Source organism: Myotis yumanensis, unplaced genomic scaffold (genome assembly GCF_028538775.1).
Source record: "Myotis yumanensis isolate MYYU_CA2020_CCGP unplaced genomic scaffold, mMyoYum1.0.hap1 SCAF_10, whole genome shotgun sequence".
NCBI lineage: Eukaryota > Metazoa > Chordata > Mammalia > Chiroptera > Vespertilionidae > Myotis > Myotis yumanensis.
Genome location: NW_027223761.1, coordinates 24644708 through 24661883, shown reverse-complemented (window position 1 = coordinate 24661883; position 17176 = coordinate 24644708). Strand labels below are relative to the sequence as shown.

At 39.1% G+C, this 17176-nt stretch overlaps 1 protein-coding gene across 1 annotated transcript in view; it reads right to left on the bottom strand.

The window, feature by feature from the left end:
• Positions 1-3157: 3157 nt before the first annotated feature.
• LGR4 (leucine rich repeat containing G protein-coupled receptor 4) overlaps positions 3158-17176 on the bottom strand; it is a 94773-nt gene continuing 80754 nt past the window's right edge. Inside the window, exons 8-18 of the mRNA XM_070428136.1 lie at positions 17085-17156; positions 16824-16895; positions 16417-16485; positions 14850-14921; positions 13727-13792; positions 12867-12938; positions 11123-11194; positions 10469-10594; positions 9504-9619; positions 9164-9247; positions 3158-6045 (exon numbers count right to left, since the gene is read on the bottom strand). Coding sequence (XP_070284237.1) covers positions 4769-6045; positions 9164-9247; positions 9504-9619; positions 10469-10594; positions 11123-11194; positions 12867-12938; positions 13727-13792; positions 14850-14921; positions 16417-16485; positions 16824-16895; positions 17085-17156 — 2098 coding nt within the window. The 3' untranslated portion in view covers positions 3158-4768. The remainder of the gene's footprint in view (positions 6046-9163; positions 9248-9503; positions 9620-10468; positions 10595-11122; positions 11195-12866; positions 12939-13726; positions 13793-14849; positions 14922-16416; positions 16486-16823; positions 16896-17084; positions 17157-17176) is intronic.

Below are 17176 nucleotides of genomic sequence, written 5' to 3'. Positions count from 1 at the left end.
GGAGCAGAGGCGAACTTTATCCAACTGTACAAGTGAGGTCAATTTAGGATAACTTTTTAGAAATTTCTTGGTTAGCACCTCCTTTGCCGGTCTATCCATGTGAATGTGGGGGTCTCTTTGAACACTCTAGTGTGCTAGAATCTGTGCTAGACACTGGATATTTGGATGAGTGAAATAAAAACCCTGCAGGGACAAGGTCCTCATTCTCTTGTGAAAAATCATACCACTCTTCTGTGGAATGCGTTTTATGAGGAAAGGAAAAATGTGGGACCTCGGAAGGAGCACTCTCTTAGGGATTGGGGATGACAGTAGCAAAGCAGAGGTGATAATAAATCTGGATTTTTTTTCATGCTGACAAAACTGTAACACTTGTAAATAAATATGGCTTTTGTCCAGCTCATAATGCATATTGCTCTAGAAATATCACAAAGTGGAAACTGACAGTGGCTAAAACAGCACACAAGACTTGTTACTGACCAAAGAGTGGTACAAAATCTTTGATGAAATTTATATCTGCAACATTTGACAAAGGAGAATTAAATATGATAGAAACAATAGCAACCAAGGGCAATTCAGAAGGCAGAAGCTATAATTAATAAAAATATGACATGGAAAACAGTTTAAATGAATGCTAATTTTGCCTCAATATTCAGTAAAAACAATATAAATGGAAGAAAATAGCAATTTAAATGAGTAATGAAACTAATCAAGGAATAACACTTGGTTAATGGAGTTTTCATTCTCTACCCCAATTAGTCAATATCAGCATATTTGTCTAAAATCTTTTATGAGAATCTCTAGAATCAACAAGAGCATCAGAAAGCCCCAGAGCAACCTAGGGCTTCCGGAGGTAAATTTGGAAAGTTACTTGCAAAAGTCATAATCTGACATAACTGAAACATAGAAGAAAAAGCACACATACGTTTTAGTATGAAAGGGACCTGGGTTTGAATCAGTGGTTTCCTCTTACTAGATTTCAGTTTTCCTTAAACAGGCTGTTTGGCCTTTCCAAGCCCCTACTTCTCTGTAAAACAAGGAAATAACCACCTCCTAGTCCAGTGATGGCGAACCTTTTGAGCTTGGTGTGTCAGCATTTTGAAAAACCCTAACTTCACTCTGGTGCCGTGTCACATACAGAAATTTTTTGATATTTGCAACCATAGTAAAACAAAGTCTTATATTTTTAATATTTATTTTATATATTTAAATGCCATTTAACAAAGAAAAATCAACCAAAAAAATGAGTGCTCTCCCAGCAGGCCCAGTGTCATAGGTTCGCCATCACTGTCCTAGTCATATTATCTCATTAATCCTCAAAGCTTCTAGCATAGGACCTGACGGAGAACATGGTAGATGATAAATTATGTCACTTAAACTACAAGGTTTTTCCACTTTAACCTCTTGGTATGGTGATGTAAAAAGCCATATACTTCTGTGCCTCCCTAAAATGTTTTTACTTAACAAATTATTCCCTTTCCTCGATGCCTCAGAATCATCATAATGACCAGCTATGACATTATGCTGTCGCAACACTGGAGCTATGAGGCAAAGAGCCGCATGGCGCTGGTGCTTGAACATAATCGAGGCCTGTGGTCTCCTCTCTTACAGTGCCTTTTCATTACTGGGACTCAGAAGCCATAATCAAGTTTGGGAGAATTATATATAAATGTATGAATAAGCTCAAAAGAGGGCCTCTCCTCTTATGTTTTACGGTATTGACTTAGTGTCTTCGCTTCTTACTGATCATTTATTTTCACTTTCATGGTATAGTTAAGATTATTTTTGCTGGCTTTGTAACCTATAAGTGCAGTCATTTCTTCCTAAAAATCTCTCTTTGGTATAAAAACAATGTCATTACCATTTAACCCTGTGGCAATATATCATGCAACTTTTAAAAATGTATCCCTAGATTGAAGGGGGATGGGGAGGTAAGAGATCAACCAAAGGACTTGTATGCATGCATATAAGCATAACCAATGGACATGGACACTGGGGTGGTGGGGGCATGTCCTGGGGGGTGGGATTGGCCGGGGAGGGGTCGATGGGGGGAAAAGGAGACAAATGTAATACTTTAAACAATAAAAAAAAAAATGTATCCCTAGACATTTAAAATGTTTTCAGATGAAACAGTATGTCTTACATTTGCTTCAAAATAATCTAAGGGCAAAGGGATTGGAAAGGGTTAGTGAATGGGATGAAAATGATACAAGATTTACCTTGTGCTGTTGATAATTGCCTAAGTTGGGTGGGTGATGGATAGGTACCGGAGGTGAGGAGGGAGGGATGAGGGGATGGGAGAAGGAATAATTACACTATTCTTTTTGTTTTGGAAATTCCAAACCTATACACAAGTTTAAAAAACACACACATACACACAAAAACCTATGTCTCAAAAGGAACTGGGTGCTGGTTTGGGTTCTAATTTGCTATGTGACTCAGGTATTTACTTAAATTTCATTAAGCCCTGTATTTTCTCATCTGTCACATGAGGGCTTGATGATTGTCAACATTGAGTTATTTCTAAGAAATTGGACAACTGGTATTATGCATGTTTTTAATCATCTGCTTTTAAATAAAGACCTAATTGATGGCATTCTCTTAAATTTCACCTTTTCTCTTAAATTCCTCTTAAATTTCAATTTGTATTTCATGAGTATGGCTCATACTTAGAATCTTCTAAATTTCAGCAACCTGCTCTAATATTTCTTCTAACACTCTTATTTCTTAATAAGAAATATTTTTATTATTTAAATTATTTAAATATTATTTCACTTTACTTACTTTAACACTAAGCAAATTCATTATACCTACTTATGTATTAAGACAAAGCAGATTGCTTTCTGGAAACTCAATAATTAAAAATGCTGCTTATAATATTGTATTTATGACCATATGGATAGCATGATTTACCACATATTTTATATATCTACCTACTATTCCATTTTTAAATGAATGCAGTGAAAGTGTTCAGTAACTTGAATTTTAAAGGAAAAAACTTTTAGCTAGGATATTTTTTTTACCAAGTTATGATTTAATATTTATCAATGTGTAAATATACAAACATGACAGCAATTTTAAAAACTTGTGAATAGTTGGCCTTACAAAATTACAACACACTGTAAATAAATCCCTCCCACATTTTACACAAATTACATGATTTTGATATACAAAGATTCTGTTTTTATTACACGGACAATGTACAACCAAGACTATTTACAATGCAAAAAAGTATATAAACCACAATTTAACATTCTGCTACTGGCAGCCACTATAGTTTAGGAGGTAGCTTTAATTAAACGAAATGAACAGAAGCCACATTTCCCAACTTGTGTTCTAAAAATAATTTACATAAGATAAAAATTCATTATATGCACAGTATATACAGTTTAATTATTAAACTGCAATCTAGCTTAATGTTTTTAGTATATCCTGTAAAACTAACATGGCAGTGGGTTTGCTATTGATTTAGCATATTGTTCAAAAAACATACTGAACATTTATAACTTTATGACCCCCACATCGTGACATATCAGAAGTCTATAGATGAGAATCAAGTAAAATTTTTCATTTTTAAAGACATGGGCCTAAGCTTTATTCATTTTTATCCCTTCTTCTTCTTCTTTTTTAATGACATGTGTCCTGTTTTACAAAAACACAGTATCTAAGCTGTGAACTGTTGTTTCACAGGCTTTTTTGTAAATTACTGTAGGGGGAAATGTATGGAAACGTCCATGAAACAGCTTAAGTTCAGGAGAATCCAGCTAAGAAATAAATGTAAGTGCTTTATATCATAATTACTCCCAATTTCTTCCAATTAAATGCAATTACTTACCACAGTTTTCTTTCTGTATAATTCAAAATATAAGTAGGTAACATCCCACCAAAACTGGAAAACATCAGTAAAGCCAATGATATTAGGAAGTGTTCATTAATGGGAACGTTACACAGAGCCATCAAATCCCTCAGATACTATTAAACTCCGAAGTTAGTTAGTAGTTTAGCCAAATCTACTAAACCCACACAGCAATTAGCCCTTTTACTTTTCCTAGTAGTGTGATGACAAAACACTCAGGGGAAAAAAACGACTGATCGCGCCAAAGCAATGTAAAATGACTAAAAACAAATGTTCATGCTGTTCTTTTAAAATCTAATAGTTGTTAATATTGTTTTGAAAACATCTTCAGGTTTTAAGGTTTACAAATCACTCCAAGAAAATGTACGATTCTATTATGTCAAAGATGGAAACAGAAAATGCCACAACCTAAGGCCTACATTCACTCTCACAGTCCTACCTGGGAGACGATCCCCTTTTTGGCCCTGAAGTCCGTTGTCCTGAGATTAATGATCAGACATTAGGTAAAATTAGCAAGACTTTCTTCAGTTGTGTGAAACCACATTTTTAAAATATTCTTTAAAATATATTAACAGCTGTTCTTTATCTTGTGCTTCATTCAGAAACAGGTTAACATTTTTGCTGCTTATGCAAATTTCAGAGAAACCTAACGTTAGAATGCTAGGATATACATAAAACCTTTCCAAGTTACAGAGTTGTTCCAAATAGACCACACCGCGCTCGGACACTGGATCTTTCACCCACGGATCGTTCAGGCACTTGTTCTCTGAAAATGTCTGCCACCTTCTCCTCCTTCTCTAAGTGACACCAGGCAGTGGTCACAGAAGTGCTTCCCGGATGAAAGACCAGGCGAGGGTCCACTCTATGAACACTGCGATTGTGGCTGATGGGGGACGCAGTCACAGACACCCTGACTCAGTCTCTCACTCTGGGCAGATTGTAAGCATAGCGCACCAAGGGGAATCCTCGACTCTGGTAGAAGCAGGCTCGTCCGCAGGCCTGCACCTGGTCAGAGCTGTCGGAGACAAAGGAATCTTCCTCATCCGCGTAATCGGAATGGGCCGACTGCGTGCCACAGTCCGACCAGTAGCCGTCTGGCCTTGGGCACGAGCCCACTGCCAGGGCGGGGCAGCTGTGCGACTTGATCAAGTGTTTGCACGACACCGGCTTTGTCAAGAGGAAGGACTCGCAGCAGTCGCACACAGCCAGGTTGCCCTGCAAATGCGAGTACACGCCGCAGTCGTAGTAGAAATCCTGCTCCACGCAACCCGCCTGGCTGCTGACGGACACGGACACCGACCCGCTCTTCTTGGCCAGGTGTCGCTTCAGCACCTTCCAGTCTTCTTTGAACTTGGGGTTGAAGAAAACATACAGGACCGGGTTCAGGCAAGCGGGCAGCGGGAAGAAGATCAGCGTGACCGACTTCATGATCTCCGGGCTGACCGAGACGGCGGTGATGAGCGGCGCGAAGGAGAAAAAGGCCACGGGGCAGAAGAAGATGCAGTTGGTGAAGATGAGCCACGCCACATGCTTGATCGTGCCGGCCTGCGAGCCCTCGGAGAGGTCCTCCTTTTCCAAGTTGCAGTAGAGTTTCGTGTAGATGACGGCCATCAGCAAGAACGCCAGGGAGTTGAGCAGCACCAAGGTCACCGTAAACCCTAACGCGGGCGCCTCTCCCGTGGGGAACGGCAAGCAGAGCGGGGAGGCCGAGTACTCGCCGCCATGGAAGAGGGGGAAGCAGCCTGCCACGGCGGCCCCCGCGAAAGCGAGAAGGGCAGCCACGCGGAACTGTTTGAGGTGATTGCTCTTCCCGTTTTTCATGATCTCTTTTGCAGACAGGCTTCTTTCGACAGCGGCTAACGTTAAGAGGAAGATGGCGCTTTCCGAGGAGAAAACGGCAAGAAACCCAGCTATCTTGCAGCCGCTGCCGATCTCCCACCAAATGCCAAATTCGGCGAATCTGCCCCAGGACACAGCATCCAGAAACGTTAAGATGCCAGTATAGGCTCCCATGAGTAAGTTGGACACAGAAATCAAGCCTATGAACAATTTGGAGGAAGGTAGGGATGTACAGGGTGCGAATGTTGTTAAAATGACAAGCAGGTTGAAAAACAATGCAACCAAGAAAATGAACCACACGGTAAGACGGATCATCCAGCTTCCCAGTAAATATTCGCAGGGCTTAAAAGCACCTAAAATGAAAAACAAAGAGAGGGTGGGGGGAAAAAAGACAATTTAGGGAACAGCATATTCCATATGATATGGCTTAAGACTCTAAAGATAGTTAATTCTACAATAATTAAATCTGCTACCAAACTGAATTGAACCAAATTGAAAAGATCACTATTTCAGATATTTTTTTAGTCACTGCACTGGACTATTTAAAAATAACTACTTTTATTCTACACTCTCAGTGACACGGGCTGCTACAGTCAGCACAATTCCGGGGTCCCTAACTGAGGGTTCAGAAAGAGAAATAAGGGAAGTTTCCTTCCTTAGTTTCACTCCTTTGTTTTCTGAGGTCCTGAGCACAGGGTAAGGGTGGGGATACATTAGTGATTTCTCTCTCCAGTTTCAGGCTTTAGGCTGAAATTAGTTTAAGATCTGATTAGGGGAAAAGTTAGGATGCAGGGAAAAGATTTGCCTGATCTGACCTCCAAGGATTTATTCAACTCATCTACTCACTAATAACTGATTGCAAAGGCCCTGGGGATAATAGTCCACTAATAAACAGTGCTTTTCATAAACAAAACTAAACCAAAAAAACCCCCTACTTTTTATTAAATATTTGGCAAATTCATATAGTGATATCTAAAAGAAAAACCGCACTTTTTCTTACACCTAAGTTAATATGCATAGCACAGTGTCTAGCATATGCAAGGTACCTGATATATTTAGAGTTTGGAATTGGATAAACTAGGGTTTGAATTTAGGGTCCATAACTTGCTACTCTTTTTCTCCAGGAAGCAACTTAAATCTGTAAATTTCATTTTCTCACTTGTGGATAATGATGTCCATTTCATAAAGCTGTGGAACTTAATATTACATACATAGGTACCTAAACAGGCTACTGGTATAGAGTTCGACTTCAGTAATAGCAGGTTCTTTTCTTCTTCCTTCCTAGTTCTAGTATACTTAATAATAATCATATATGTATACATATATTTTATACACTTTTTATGGCTTTCAAAGGCAATCTGATGAGGTAGATTAACATGGGTGTAATTATCCCCATTTTTCATCCAAAGAAACTGAGATTTCATAGTGTTCAATTGACCTGCACAAAGGTTATTCAGTTAAGATAGTGCAGGGAGGACTAAACCACGCTGGTGTTAAATATTCACACAAAGCTACGTCCAATAAAATCCTGTGTAACTTAAAGTAGGATTGCAAGAACTAATTTAGTAGCTAAATGGTATGTTCCAGTAACTGACTTTGACATGCTGGTTATGCCACAAATGACAACTGTTTTATTTAAAAATCAGTAAAGAAAAACAAAGTTTTGTCTACAAAGCCTAAGAAAACAATGTACTGCAATTGCCTAAAAGACATGTTCTGACTTATCTTCCTGAACTGTCATGAAGTTTATAACACGCTATAAAGCATTTTAATCACTAAGATATTCACAAACCTAACCAACCAGGTCTACACCATTTAATTCTGACTTCCAAATTGCACAAGAAATGTTTAAAACTTGTTTCGAATTAATTAATTTTTAAAGTTTCCCCCTCAGGGAGGTGTTAACAGGAAGCTTTCACGTTTATCTGTGTATCTGAAGCCATCCTTCTTCAGGGAGGAATGGCTCTGATCTGGGAGAAAGGGCTCGCTTTGAGAAGTGTTTGACTAGTGGGTGGAGTTCAGTTCCCTGAAAAGCCCCAGGAAGCAGACCCCGCCCAGTCTCTGTTCAGGGAAACCTGTGGCCTCTTCGGTTCTAACAGAAGGTTCCTGCTCTCCTCTACGTTGGCTTCTGAGGGAGCACACAGGTATCCCTGTTACCACAACTGAGTCGGGGAGACCGGCCAGCAGTCCATCCCCACTGCAGCCAGGGGAGGTGAGCTCAGACCTCACGTCCTCCTGGTTGACCTCAATGTTTAAATTCAGTGTGGATGGAGGAAATGGAGCCTCAGCATGATCAGGTCTCGTCTCCCCTTAACGAAGCTGGTCTCTTCTCATTGGGTTGTCAGTTCCTGATGTGCATTCTCCAACACAAGAACCCCAGGGGGGCAAGTGAGGGAGCTGCACCCTTTAACTTCCAACAATACAGAAATTAGACAAATTGCATAAACATAAATGATTCTTGCCAATCTCATTCACTCACCTGGCCACTTGAAGCTTATTCTCTACACAAGTATTCTTATTATTTACACTTATTCTCCATGCTAAGTATTAAAGGACACATGTGCAACACCCCGAGAAACTCACAATTCAGCAGTGATTAGAGAATCATGTTATATGATTCTGAGCCATGAAATTAATGTCCAGATCGACCTGTTGTCAATATGCTAAGAAAGGGAGCTACTTCACAGCATACAATTTAGCCAACTCATTTTTTCTTTTACAGTAAAATTCTAAATCCATCTTCTCTGACAGGCAGAATATAACATCACAGTCACAATGGTCAGTTGACTAACTTTCCCACGTCTACTAAGTTCAATGACATAAAAGACAATTAAGAGGAAAGTTTGCATTAAAAAACAAACAAACAAAAAGCAACCCTAACTGGTTTGGCTCAGTGGATAGAGCGTTGGACTGCGGATTGGAAGGTCTGGGTTCGATTCCGGTCAAGGGCACATGCTCGGGTTGCAGGCTCAATCCCCAGTAGGGGGCGTGCAGGAGGCAGCTGATCAATGATACTCTCTCTCATCATTGATGTTTCTATCCCTCCTGCTCCTTTCCTCTCTGAAATCAATAAAAATGTATTTAAAAAAAGCAAAAAAACCACTAAAAATCCTTACAGATCAGTTAAATACCTTATGGAATTAGTTCTAGTGTTAAAGAAGCATTGAGAAAAAAAAGTAAAATAAAATAAAAATTAAATTTTAAAAAAAGTGCCTCTCAATATTTAATGTTCATGACCCTCATCTTGGGAGCTCGTTGACACAGAGATTCAGATTCAGTGGGTCTGGACTGGAGGTTCTGCAAGAGATGCCTAAGCTCCTGGTGCACAAACCCCACGCTGAGTCACAGGCTGGATGAGGTCATCTACTCCCACCCCCATTCCCGAAATCACACTTATCCCCAGAGGTTTCAGGTACAGTTGCCTAATGTCCATTTAAAGCAAGACACTGCAGCACACTCAGTCGGGCATACCTGTTGAAGGCGTGCAGTGGATAATTATTTGACTGTGCTCTTCACTTTCAGCACTGCTAGTGACCCCTGCTGCATCAGCGGGACCTGAGGATAAAACATCGGTTGTGTTGAATTCAAGCTTTATGCGATTCAAAAGAACCAGTTTCCTGCGATCCCGTCTCTCGTACATGAGGTAAGTTCAGCTTGTTAGGAGGCTTGATGACATATGAAAGATGCCAGGAACACAGTAAATGCCATTTTTCTCAGATTTCCTACCGATCCTTCACAAACCGATTAGAATAACAGAGACTTTGATCAATGCCATCAAGCCTGTTCTAGTTTACCAAGTACATGCACTTGCCTTTATCCTTGGCCACACTGTGTTCTTGGAGGCTCTTATCTTCCGTGTTTGAATGGGTGTAAGAGTCGCAACCCCAAAATGCACAGCACTGATAAGCATAGGGTACCGATAATGACCTGGAAAATAATTGTAAGACCTACATTGAACAGCAACTTCACAGACATGCTTGTTTTGTAAAAAGTATTTTAGTCACTGAAGGCCCCAGCCCAGGAGTCAGAAAGACCTAGCTGTCAACTTGCTTTAAGTCGCTCAGTATCCTTTCCAGGCCTCAGTTTCCTCATCTGTGAAAAGAGCTCTGGGATCAGGTGACAGCATGAGCTCCTCCATTTACATAAGCTATGCTTTTAAATCAAACCGTGTTTAAAATTTTACAGTAACATACTTTTATAAATGAATCAACCACACCCAATGTATCATATGAAACTGGTAGTTTCATTTAAACTTAATGTCTCAAGTCATCTGTGAATTTATACCATTAAATGAATTTACTTTGTTTATAAGTATAGTGAAAATATTTATTCTCCTCTCCCAAAATAATATCCCCAAGCCCTCTCTCTATTATAGCTAGTGAAGTCCCCACTCTAATACTGTGTCTCCATAAAGTATTATATAGCATTGTATCAATTTTCTATAGGCTCCCACTTATGTGGTTTCTGTCATCTTGTTGCTAATGTCAAATCCCCTATATAAAAAACCATTCTGATGAATAGCTCTGTTATCTCTTTGACAGCATCAGGGACTCCAATTCATATTCTTAAAAACTATGGAATGATGCTCAAGTTCTATTTTACACCAAATCTGTGAGGACTGGGGTAGAAAATACTCTTAAATTACAGCCTCCAAGAAAATCTGGGAACCACACAAAAATAACCCCCATTAAATTAAAAAAACAAAAAGCTAGCACACTCTATCATTTACGGGCCTACCCCACCATCAACGAAAAAGAAAAATAAGCAAAAACACACCTGAGATTAACAAAGTCTTTTGCTGCCAAAGCTTCTTTCAGTTGGAAGTTGCCCACAAGTTTCAGTTGATTCAGCCCATTCAGGCCTTCCGTAGGAAATGACGTTAATTCATTGAAACTTACATCTCTAAAATGTGAACAAGACTTCAAATTAACTCCCAAGATGCAAATCGCCCTAGATGCAAATCACACAGAAACATCTGTACGTGTTAACAACATAAACATTAGAGTTCCAGGAGGAAGGTGAGGTGTGTTAAACAGCGGTTCTCAACCTGTGGGTCGCGACCCCTTTGGCGGTCGAAGGACCCTTTCACAGGGGTCGCCTAAGACCATCCTGCATATCAGATATTTACATTACGATTCATAACAGTAGCAACATTACAGTTATGAAGTAGCAACGAAAATAATTTTATGGTTGGGTCACAACATGAGGAACTGTATTTAAAGGGCCAGAAGGTTGAGAACCACTGTGTTAAATGATGAATCTAAGCATGCATCTCACCATATTAAAAGTTTGTACTATATCCATGCAGTTAGCCTTTATACAAGGAAACAACTAAACAGAAAAATATTCAGACAGATCAATGCACAAACACAAGTTTCTGTAGACTATTCGTGACTTTCCTGATATTATTGCATAAAGTCGTCAACTTACAGGTTAGTTATTGACCCAAGCTTGGCAAAAGCTCTGTCGTGAATTTCATGGATCAGGTTTCTACTCAGATCTCTGCAATTATAAGAATAATGTGTTAATATTTTCAAATAAACTAAAATTGCAGTCACTTTGACTACACTTTAGAATCTGAGGTAGTCACAATATCCCCAATAACAAAAACCTTTCATATTGTCCAACAACATTTTCATTTGGGCGCTGAATGCCTCTCCTTCACAAAAACCTATGTCTTGGAATGTGTTCCCATGGAGCAGTAATTCTACTTGGCATCTGTTTCAAAACAGTTGTGAATTTTCTCCCCCTTATCATTCTGGTGCCAGTTCAAAAATATAAATGATAATGATATAACCTTTGGTACCATTAACTAGGTGAGAAAAAGCTCAGCTCCTGACAAAGCTGAAAATAAAAGTAGGTTCCATGTTATTTGCCTTCTCAAAGGTTAGTGATAAGGCTCCAGAGAGAAGACAAATAATCAATATGCAAACAAGAGCATTCCAGAAGGGCTTCAGATATCTTTTTTTTTTCCTCCTTCAAGCAGGAAATAAACATCTTATCAACAGCAGAACCATACAGATTGAGGAACACACCCTGAGGAATTCTGCTATTACAGAAATAATAAAACAGAGAGATAATCTCCAACCACACTTGAACTGAGCCTGATTGGAAATTCAGAGATTGGATAAATGCATTCCATGACACGTCTCCTAGATAACAGGAAAACTCAACAAACTGGGTTTCAAATCATAAAAAGGCCAGCTTTTCATTGTTGTCGCTTATCAGGGCTCCAGAAGTGATGGCAGCGAGGAGCCAGTCCCCTTCCTCCTGGGGCCCTGACCCACAACAAGGCTGCCGGCGACAAGGACAGGTCCGGCGGACCCCACCATCAATACCATGTTTTCTACTAGAATGCATTTCTCATTTCTAAGTGGAGGTCTGCTGAAAAGCAGGACGCGATATACGTAAGTTCACTTCACTGTCCATTTTTTGAATGTATTCTGCACTTTAAAAAATGTTCACTAGTTCAGTGATGTGTGTGTCCTGCACTGCAGCTCCAGGAAGGCAATGGCCAGGGTTGTCTCAGTCACCGCTCTATTATCAAGTACTTTATAGAGTCATTGGCACACATATACGCTCAAATACATATCAATTTTACAAATGTGTGTTTCTGCTGCATGTTAGCCACCTTTGTCATGATAGATACACCAGTGCAGGGGTCAACAAACTTTTTCAGGGGCAGGCCAGAAAGCTAATATTTTTCACCTTTGGGGGTCCTATGGTCTGTCCTGCAAGTATTGAACTCTGCCACAGGATGGTGAAATGAGCTTCAGACAATACTTAAAACAAAAGGGGCCAGGCTGTGTGCCAACAAAACCTAATTTACAAACACCGGAGGCAGGCTGGATCTGGCTCACAATTACAGTTTGCCAACCCTGGCCTAATGAATGGGTAAACTCATTATTATGACTTGAAAACAAAGTGCATCTCTCAGGTTGTACACATTCTTCTTTTTAAATCAATGTACAATATCAGAGATGAGCTAAGGTAAAAGATGCTGAAAATACATTATTTATAGTAAAGTACCATGCAGTCAAGTTCAAAGAACAATATTTACACATCATAAATCAGATCTTTAAGTATATCTATCAAAATGGGAATTGTGCTGATATATTTAATTTATAGCTTGACAGGAAATTTACTCATCTCTAATAATCACAGAGAAACTTACAGTATCCTTAGGGATATGAGGCCTTGAAAAGTGCCTTCTCTGATTTGGCGGATCTGATTACGTTGCAAAGAACTAGAAGAAGAAGGAAGGGAAGAAGGGGAAGAGGGGGAGGAAGGGGGTAAGAAAGAGTAGGGGAAGGAGAGGAGAAAAGGGGAGAAGAAGGAGGGGGAAAAGGGAGAAAAAAGGGGGTAGAAAAAGAAGAGGGGGAAGAAGAAAAAAATAGAAAAAAATGATTTTCTATTTGAAAAATAATATTTCTTAAACTTTTTCTAACTTTAAATACTCATTCATAAGTAACTGATTGATGTTGTTGAAAGTCAAGGAAACTTATCTATAACTTGAAATGGTTAGACTAATTGGTATTTCATCCCCAAATTATATGGGGGGGTATATGTAATTATCTAAATTCCTCATCAACCCTGCTCAGGAGTGGAAAAGGAAGACAACACAGTGAGAAAGGATCCAAGACAACACAACCACACCGAGTACCATAGAGGAAGGAGGGGATCAAAAATGGGAGAATTAATGCCCGCCCCCCACCTCCCCATTAACTTCCATCAGAGATGTCCTATATAGGTACACAGTAGATACCCAGGTCTGGTTTCCCTCAACAGCTAGGACAAGTTTTTGTATACACCACCCTCTCCCCATAGTGTCTCATAGAATTCCTAATACATAGATGTCTAAAAACTACTGGTTGCATGAACATACCTGGTACAATGGGACATTTATTCATAAGAACACCTGATGATATGAATATCTAATTTCTTAATATTAAAGCCATTTATTTAAAATAGGAAATGCTCAATTAATTAACAATATACCACACAGCAAGAAGAGTAAGTCAAAGAACAACTTACATTTCTTCCAGAGCATGGCAACCATTAAAGCTTGGGAGGTCTTTTATGTTGTTGTAGGACAAGTCCCTTAAAACAATGGAAATGAAAAATTAATGTTATCTGAAAACTGTATTCAAAAAGCTATACTCAAAAGCATTGAAAGCAATACTAATTATCTCTAATAAAGAGATAACAAGAAAAGCAGCTATATTTTTTCTAAGACTTGTAAGCTTCTAGAGCACCTAGTGATACAACAGGCTTAAGATTTGCAAACTTCAAGTACATAATGTTGAATACAGACAATATAAAATATATTTTTAAATGTTATGTAAAATGAACAAAATTAAATATAAAAATATAATATGGAATATATAAAATTATGTTTAAGTCCTAGAGTTATGGGTTTTTTAATTCTATTTTACAATATTGTTTATACCTTAAATAATTTCTATGTTATTTCATTAAAAAGCTATAAGAGGAGTGGTAGTCATATTTTTAAAAACATATTAAATCAAGTATTGGGACTACTTAACTCTGTTAATCTCACTGAAATTTTTTCTTAATGGTAACTGTCAGGCTTGATACTCCATGACACCATTTAATTACCTGCTTAATCAATCAGTCACTTATTTTGTTACTATCTCTCTCCACTGAATACTTATTAACAACTTAGTAACTTAATTATTCGTTCTTGTGACATTTTCACATCTTTTATTTACTTTTAATTCCTAGGACAGTTTAAAGTTTTTGGAAAGCTCCATGCTCAGTTGGTTCCTGATCTAAGACAGATTTGGGCTGTGCTTAGGCTACGGATGACAGAGCAGGATATGGAGACCTGACCCTTCTGGGGAAACAAATAAAAACAAGGAGTCAGGACAAGAACAAAAATCAAGGAAGGACCTAGCTTGGTTTTAGTTTGTTTAAAGTAAAGTCAGAAGATGAATGACATATATAACCCTAAAACTAAATTCAAATGCGCATTACCTACTCTGGCCTATTAAAATGATCGCTCATTTCCATGAAGGAAATAAGAAATAATTATAATTTAAAATCCCCTAACGAAAATAGTTCATTAAAAAGAAAACTCAACATGTGTGAAGCACATAAAAGGAAGGTGTGAGAAGGGAAGAAGAATCCAACTTACAAAGTCCTAAGCATCTTTTGTTCTTGGCACAGATTACTGGATATACTGCTTATCTTCGTCCCTGTCAAGGTCCTGCGGAAAAACATGGCTCATCTAAGAAATGATTCAAGTTGAGATGGTAAAAATGCTATTCTCATGTAGAAAAATAAATGCTCACTTATTTTCAAACGGACTAGAGTCTATGTATCCCACGACCTGATTCTCCCTAAAGTTAGGCACGTGGGAAGACAAATTAACCCTCCACGCTAGTATCATTGTCCATAATAAAATCAGAGAAGCTCATGACACTAGAGGTAATATTATCTAAACAACAAGCTTGATTTCTCACATGGACCAACAGAAAAACAGCAATCCACAGTCATAGCCTGACCATGACCACCTGCAAGTTCTGTCACCCCCCCCCCCCGCCCCCGCCCCCCAGCATCTGCCACTCATACTCAAAACACTGGGGGCATCCTGCCCCCAAACATTATTCCTGTCTTTTCTTTCAGTCAACCTGACTCAACAGTCTCACATTTTTCTCTTACTCCCCTCCCTTTCTGTTCCCATTTTCAGTCAACCACCAATTCCTGTTCTTTCTTCCTCTATAGTGTCTCCAGCATCTGACGTTCTATCTCCATTTTTACTGCTACAATACAGATAGAAGATGGGATGGTGCAGAAAGGGGTGGGAGCATCTCAGGCCACAGGGAAGAACTGCAATGGTTCAGTGTGTTCACTTAGCCAAGTGGATCATTCTCATGGCCTCCTCACCACTCTTCCTATCTCTAATCTTTCTTCTCCTCCTCACACGACCTGCTCCATTATCCTCAACACCTCCAATGACCTTAAGAGTCAAGTTTAAATTGCTTAGCTCAGAGCTTCTCAACTTCTTTTTCTTACATCTTGGCACACATGAAAATCAAAACATTAGTGTGGCATAATGTGGTAAGGCTCCATGTGGCTGGAGATCCTGGCCACCTCAGGCCCCACCTGGCTGCCTCGAGGGCCGAAGTCATCAAGACCTTGGCTGCATGTGTAACCCATTTACAGACCATCCATCCATTGGGAAGCTTTGCCAAAACCAAACGTTCAGTGTTCAAGGCTTGCCTTTTCAAATTTGTGACCGAAACAATTTTCTAAATTTCTCTGTACCATGCCCCATTCAATTCTAGCTTAAGTGATCTTCTGTATCCCATTCTTTAACTAAATCTTGCCCTTCTAAATAAAAACCCCGCTCTGAGAAACCTGCCAGTATTTCATTTTGAAACATTTCACCTCCTCCAGGAAGCCTTCTCTGATAGCCTGCATTGATCGCTCCACCTGTGAGTCCCTGAAGCACTGCTTCTGATCTGGCACTTGCTTACTGCCTTCTATTTCCAGTGCCCTTTGCATATTGTTTCTCCACACACCAGGCAATACTCTACCTGGCTCAACTAAGCCCAAACCCAATATCCATTTCCATGCTATTCACAAAGGGAGATTGTAGGAATCAACAAAGTCTTCGTCATCACCAAAAAGCACTGGCACACAACTAGCAGGCCAGCGTGCTCTCTTTATGCAACTGGTCTGCCAAGGGCCACACTTACAGACTCTCCAGGTGGACAGTCCCGGTCAGATTGGGGAACTGCTGCACCATGCTGGCACCACGAATGACTCTTTAAGAAATCAGGAGAGAAAAAATAGTTTTAAATAAAAAATTCACATAGACAACATTTGCATTTTCTTTTTTAAGCAGTTTAAGATGATAGCACTACAAGACCTAAAAAATAAAATTGCTTTCATCTCTTGGATGCACCTGAAACTGTGAAAATTTGGCCAAATGTTCACATAAATTAAAACTATCATAAATTTTCAGACTTATCCTTTGGACTTCTGGCCAAGGAAAAGACACTAGAAGAGTTTCTTTTCTGGAGCTACGGTAATAAAGTCTAGTTTTCCATTAAGGCAACTGTATAAGCATTCAGGTGTGTTTTAGAATTTATGTAATACTTACAAGGAATGCAGATCAGATAAATTGTGAAATGCTGAGTTCCCCACGAAAGATAGAGGATTATCATACAAATGTCTGTAAAAACAGCAGAAAAAAAAATCAAAGTTTTCATATGTTCACAAGCACTCGCAAACTAAATCTATGTTCATAAAGTTCATATATCTCAAAGCCTGACTTTTCATTCTTAAGTCAGATGGTTTTTGCCATCATATAGAGATAGCTGTACATGATTATACATTAGAAGAAACTTTCAAAACTACTTACATAGTTCTTAACAGTGGATTACCATCAAATGCTCCATCAGGGATAACAGAAATAGAATTACTATGAAATAACCTAAAAAGATAGGAGAAAAT